The following is a 7,159-nucleotide window of genomic DNA, read 5'->3' as shown; positions in this document are numbered from 1 at the left end:
AAAGGACAGTAATTTCTGTTGTTAAATTTCAATTTTTTGCTAATTCTTTTTTTTTTATCTTATGATGAATTTGGGAAAAAAAACAACAAAAAAACAAACAAAACATTTGACATATTTAAAATCAATAACCATGTTTACTAAGAAAACGAGACAAATATGCGTATGCCATGCTATGGAAAGAACACCCAGCTTTATGAAAAAAATACCCCCCGAAAAATGTGTGCATTATAAAAAATCACCATAAAACCTATGTAGTATTTAAATAATATTCACCCATTGACATTCTTAAGTGCATAAACCATAATTGTAAGTCTACTATAATATGTAGGAATAAGTTAAAATGTTCAACAGTGTTCCAAATACTCATTCTAATACAGCAGATGCTGGAGGATGAACACAGCAGTTGGGTCTTCTGAAGTTTTTCAGCATAGACTGAAATACTCTGTGTTGTCTTCTTTTGTGCTTTTTACCTGAATCAGATGAAATTGATTTTCTGTTCTGCTTTAACTGAGCCCTAATCATTTTCTCATGTTCTCTTATTTGCCTTTGTAAATGATTCTGTATTGCAATCCCCAATGCCTCTGGATCCATCGAGGCTCCATAAACCTCCCACGTCATGCCTTGTTCATCCCATACAACATCCTTTACACTCTTACTTTGTTGCTTAACCTGGCTTTTTGCTTCAGCACCTGCTTGAGATGCCTTTTTACCATGTAACTTGGGCTGTTCAGAGGTAGGTAGGGTGATCAGAATAGGCTCCTTCTTATCTTCTCTTGGTTTTCTTAATCGTGGTGTCAAAGGCATTGCACCCTGGTTAAAGTCTGATGCAGGCTTAGATTGTACACTTAGACTACTAGATCTCTTGGTGTGTTCACCTTCATCCTGTTCTTTTCTAACCAAAACTTCAAGTATTTCATCTACTGGACCACCAGTAGCCCCAATGCTGCTATTTACCTCAACTTCAACATGGAGAGGAGTTGGTTTGTCCTCTTTCTTTGGCGTTTTAATGTCTGTGGTTATTGTCTGAGTAGAACCCTGCTCGTTAGTAATTTTAAAGTGAAAAGGTTTTCTTTCAGTATTAGCCTCAGTGGGGACATTAAGTGTTTCTGTCTGCTCATTTTGTGGACGAATATTGTGCAACTGAATGTTTTCTGTTCCACTTAGATGATGGAGCCTTGACTTGCTGCCCATGTCATGAGCTGTTCTGAATTGTGATGGATCATTGAACATTTTTGGCTGGTTACTGTTTTCTATGTTGATTTGGTAAACCGGCTTCACATTCATTAAAATCGGAGATGCACTAGCCATAGGCATTTGTGGCTTTGGGCGGCCTTGACTATCTAGCTCATTTCTATATAAAACTTGTGGATTTCGTCCGAGATCTGTGTGCTGAAAGGGAGAACGCACCATGTCTGGTGGACTTTTATTGAGTAGTTGAGAAGGTTGGGGGTTCACTGCATCAGGAGGCTGAAAGCGTACTTTTGGAGCTAAATGGTTTTGGGAAAGTTGTGGGTGCAATGCAAAGTTAGCACGATCCATCTGAGGGTTTCCAGGGTTACCTTGATAAATAATGCAGACCTGTTCTTGTCTTTCTTTAAACATAGGGGAGTTAATCTTCAGAAATGCAGATAGGATGCTTGGACTAGTGGAGACAGATTTATCCACTACAGTTGCCACAGCTTGCACTTCAGCATCTTGTTTAGCCCAGCTTTCAAGTTGTGAAGTCATTGTGCCCATCTCTTTAAACTTGCAGAGGATTTGAGACTCCAATGGCAACTGTTCCTCACTGTTCATATCTCCTTCCACAAGGCTTAACTGTGAACATTCCTCTGGCTTTGAAATATTATCTTGGTCCACACCCTGTGTTCTAGGCTCTTCTTGTGCTGAAGTGCAACTAACTTTCTGACCAGAATTCTGATTTGTTCCAGCAACAATATATCTGCATTCCTCTCCTTGGCTTAGCAAACATGTATTTTTTTCCTTGTCTAGATTTACGTTTGTGTCTGGAGAGCGTTCTATTACATTTTTATCAGTGTTGCTGGTCCCTAAATCTAGAACTCCTTTTATAGATATTGCTTCTTCTAAAATAGTTTTCTCTTTTGGCATGGTACTCTCATCTAGTACTGACTTTTCACTTGGCAAAGTCAAATTTATAACACTAGAGGACACTGTTTCAGAATTCGGTGGTATGCTTTTAGTGATGGGAACACATTGAGCATTGTCTTTGATGGCTTCTGGATCTCTACTTGTTAAATGCAGCTCATCTAAAGGAGGCATCATGTTTGATTGACTAGAAGTCCTAAAAGGCAATGATGTTTTGCTGGTTTCCTGTATTTCATGTTCACATGTATTTTCATAATCCACAGTTTTCAATGTGGGCCTGCATGTTAGGTCTGATTGGCATGTGTCTGCAATGGGTATTGCACTGCCATTCTTTGCAGAGGTTCTTTGAAGCTGGTGTTTGGCAGCTTGTGTTGTGTCAAACTCAGAAATCTCGTCCTCTGCAGATGTGGCAACTGCTGAACTTTTGTCAGACCCGTGAGGATCTGGTACAGTCCCCATGGAACCTCTTTTTACCACTTATGTTGTCCAAGTAGGTTTTACTTGTTATAGAAGAAAACTGTTCTTCAGACCAAATCAGACTATTTCAGTTTCTGAGACCTGCATAAAATAGAAAAAAAATGACTCGTTTTATATTTACAATGAATATACATTATGGAAACATAATATGGCTCTACCACTTTATTTTTTATGAACTTAAAAGTAATTAAAACTGATACTGAAAAATATCTTGTGAAATGTTCTTGGGGTTATTCTCTAAACGTTTGGAGAAAACAATTCAGTAAATTTTAGGTAACTTATAGAGGTACATTACTAATGATCGGGATGAGCCACAATTTAGAATTAATCAGCCATAGAATAAGGGGCGTTTGCAGGGGGGGGGGGGAGGGTGGCAATTGCCCACCCCCCCCCCACCCCCGTATATTTTAGCTTGTGCCAATATTTTTCTTGTGAGATTCAGAATACACTGCAATACCGGTGTATGGAGAAAGGCAGGGATAGGAAACTACATCCCTGCTTCTCTCTCCTGACTGAATCCTACAGATCAGGTAAGTGAGGGATGGGGGGCAGACTACAGATTAGGTAAGTGAGCAATGGGGGGGGCAGCCTACAGATCAGGTAAGTGAGGCATAGGGCGGGGCAACTTCTGTTCACTTTTATTTACTGAGAGTCAGGAAGAACAGAGTGTCGCTGGTAGGGGTGCCGCAGATTGGTTAGCTGGCACTCTAATTAAAACATATTTATGAACCGGGAACTAGCGATTGGCTTAGAGCATCTTTGACCACTCTAGCCAATCACCGGCCCCCATGCCTGATGTAAATCTGCACTTCCTGACACTCCGTTTCAGAAGCCGAATACCACTGAGCGACCTGGAGATCTGGAGGTGGAGGAAGCCTTTGGGTTTAATCCATGTCAGAGTGATTTAACCCCTTAAAGGAAAGAGAGCACCCAGGGGCCTCCTGGCATCATAACATTTTCATTTAGATGGAGTTGTTATGGTAACCAGAATGTTCCTTTAATTTGCTTAAAGGAACACTATAGTGTCAGGAATACAAACATGTATTCCTGAAACCATAGCTGTGAAAAAGCTATTAACGTATCTTGTCCCCCCCCCCCCCCATTCCCCCAATGGGTGTCCTGGTTTTTTATTTCCAGAATCTGGTCACCCTGGCTTTATGTGATAATGACTACGCCTCTCCCCTTCATGACACTGTCAAAAAGGGGTCAAGCATGGATGTCATTACAATTATGCCCCCACACTAGAAAAATTCCTGCGGACGCCCATGTATAGAATTGTCGGAAATAGCTTACAAATCATTCAGGAATACATTCATGAATGGTTCCTGAGCTAATTATCCAAATTAATATTTGGCTACTGGCCGTATGAGCTGTCATTGTGACAGGGGATAGAGGGGACCATGTCTCCCGTCCCTCCTGACTAATAGCAATTGTCTGTAGTTTGTGTCAATGTTTTTTTTTTTTGTCTTAAGCGGGATGCTAGCACAACTTTAGGCTAAATATTGCAGATGTATGTAGTTCCATAGGCTAAACGGCAAAACTTGCAAATTTGCTTTTGTTGTAATTATTATTTTCAATGTAGTAATATGTAGTAGTCATTCATTTTTGGTATCATTTTTTTTCCAATCAATTTTTATTGAGTGGAAATAGCAGAGTACGGTCAACATATTGTATAGAGTACATGCAGTAAATATGTCATCACAATTTGAACAAGGTGTCAGCACTGGTTTCAAAGACACTTTTTTTTTCTTTTAAGTAAAGTAGCTGGTACAAACAGAGACATGTGATCATATAGCTGTGGTATAATAGCAGGTAAAACAGTAAACATTATTTATTGCAAAGGCAAGGCTGTATAATAGGACATAAATGCTTGGAAGGAACTTGCAAGATGTGAGAAGGGCAAATTCACTTTTGGGAATGCGCTTCCTGATGTAACAGATTGGAGCAAATTTTGCAATTTTTTGGGTGTTTGATAAATATCTTAATCCTATAAATTTTTATCGGTTCTGACCACTTTCCCACTGATTTGGTTTTTTTTTTGCAGACACTGAATTGTTTTGAGCCAGATGTGTGCAAGGTTCTAAGCATGGAAAGATTAGAGAAAACATTTAATTTGTTTCGATGATGACAGCTCCACTTTTAGATCTTAGTAATTCCCTGTGCTTCTGAGTTCATGCTGGCTGATCATTATTAAAAATGTGTCCACAACTGTTGAAATGCAAATCCGTGGCGGAGTTACCACTGGTGCACCTGCACACTGGGGGGCTCACCTGTTTGCCCATGCACTTAGAGCCACCCGATGGGCATTTCTAAACAGGGGCCCAATCAGGCACAGTGGACCAGGGATTGATTGCCGCCTGGACTTTGTCGTGTATCTACTGCAGTGTCCGTGCAGCAAGCAATATGTAGGGCGCACGAAAAGGTGTTTTAAAGTGAGATTGTTGGAACATGCCAACAACATTAAAACGAAATGGGTATCCCATTTGATACCGGTGCACTGCAATTCCTGTCCTATGTTTGATCTTAAGAATTTGGCATGAATAGGAATTGAAAGAGCCAATTCTCATTGGAGAGGAGGAAACAGATTGAGAACTTTGTCTCAACGTGAGACATTCTGGATCCATAAATTGCAGACACTGGAGCTGGTTTGAATGTGAATATAGACATAGTTTGCTTTCTATAAAATTCTAAGGGTATGCATGCACCCCACCTGACAGACTGTAATCATATGATGGGACATGCACATGCATGTAATTTTACAATCACGTATGTATATTGTTATATGTATGTGCTTGCTTATATGTATGTATATGGCTAATCAAATTTATTACATTTATATTTACAGCTTTATTTTTAATGGGTGTTGATTTTTTTCATCATTTTTATATACTTTTTTATTAGTTCATTTTTTATTTATTTATTTTGTCTCTAATTGTTTTATATAAATATATGTAAATAGTCTCTTATAGACACTTGTAAATGTGTTTTTTTACTCAATTTTGAGCCTGTCAGGAGGGATTATCAATAATATGATATATTTGTGAACATAATGCATGAAATATGAAGACCTAAAAAGACTGCACTTTATTTCCTAATACACTTACCCCAAATTGTAATTTATATGTAAAAATAGCATATTTTATTTTTAACAGTTCACTAAGGCATTCTATCCTCTATTAGATTGCGAGATATATGGTGTTTTCTGTGTTGTGATAATATTAACAATAAAGTTGCATTCAGGATCTGGAACGCATGAAAATTGAAAGTGGAACGCAAACCGGAAACAACACACGGGCACGAGATTACATGGTGCCAAATACAATATCAGGAGATGGGAAAAGATAACCGATTGGCCAAGAAGGGAACACAGCGGAAGAAATCAGGAACAGCTCTATTTAAAGATATATATATGAAGGGAAGTGGGTATTTACTGTTACTTATTTTGTCATATTATTGTAATTGTATTAAGATTGGTCCCTGACTGAAGCATGTATGACAACCCATCTTTTACTATGGTTAGACGTGGTCCTGGGAAACCAATCATGGCTTACTTTAGAACAGGAGGATAGCTCCAGATATTAATTGTCTGTTCTATTTTGGTAGGGTATCCTAAAATTAGGAGAAATAGAAATCAAGTATTTTTCTAATAAAATAATAATAGATATGATTAATACCGCTAAAATCCTAAATTAAAAATAAAAACTGGAGGACAAATTACTATATTGTGTTCCATTGGTGGTTTTAAATCACGTAATGGATGACATAAATGTCCAACCCTGGATACATCTGGGCATACTGAAGATTTCTGATTTATGGGTTGGGTCTAAACCCGTTCCATTTACACAATTGCAAGTTAAATTTAATCTTCCCTCCAGAGATCTTTTTCAACATTTAAGGATTAAAAATGTTCTACTATCTAGAACTGTACTTAAGGAACATAATGTTAACCCCCTTATAGAGTTATAAAAAAAGAAGGGAGGTAAAGGGTACTTATATCCACATGTGGTGGGAATGCCCCCTAGCACACTCCTATTGGTTAACAATACGCCACCTAATAGAAAGGATATTCCACAGAGCGCCGGCCCTGAACCCTTGGACGTACTTACTGAACCGATCTGTTGATGGGTGGACACGGCGGGAACAAAAACTGATCCATAAGATCACTCTAGCAGCAAGGAAGGCATAGGTCTGGCTACAAACCTGTGTTGTTTGCAGCACAGGTCTGGCTACAAACAACACTACCACCCATACAAAGGGTTATATCCAACCTAAAAGAAATACACCTCATGGACAACTTAACCGCCCGATTGAAGGGAACATTACCTAGTTTCGACAAATTATGGGACCCATGGCACAGTAGTGACGTGGTATGACAAACCCACCCACCCTGACCCAATTGCGTAAAGGGGGGGAACGACTCAGGACAGAACACAAGTAGCACCCCAGCTAAGTTCTGGACATACCACCGCGGACATAGATAACGTATATGGATGCGTTGCACCGCTGCAGGACCCCATCCCCCATTTTTTTAATATCGGTTTTCCCTCACAAGATAATTACCAAAAATATCTTCTGACCC

The 7,159-nt window shown here is 39.1% G+C and overlaps 1 protein-coding gene across 1 annotated transcript in view; it reads right to left on the bottom strand.

The window, feature by feature from the left end:
- Window positions 1-235: 235 nt before the first annotated feature.
- Window positions 236-7,159, bottom strand: part of GPRIN3 (GPRIN family member 3) — a 165,149-nt gene continuing 158,225 nt past the window's right edge. The window contains exon 3 of the mRNA XM_063458638.1: window positions 236-2,661. Coding sequence (XP_063314708.1) covers window positions 364-2,562 — 2,199 coding nt within the window. The 5' untranslated portion in view covers window positions 2,563-2,661 and the 3' untranslated portion in view covers window positions 236-363. The remainder of the gene's footprint in view (window positions 2,662-7,159) is intronic.

This window comes from Pelobates fuscus, chromosome 6 (genome assembly GCF_036172605.1).
Source record: "Pelobates fuscus isolate aPelFus1 chromosome 6, aPelFus1.pri, whole genome shotgun sequence".
Lineage (NCBI taxonomy): Eukaryota > Metazoa > Chordata > Amphibia > Anura > Pelobatidae > Pelobates > Pelobates fuscus.
Note: the sequence above shows the minus strand (reverse complement) of the source record. Positions and strands in the feature narration are given on the sequence as shown.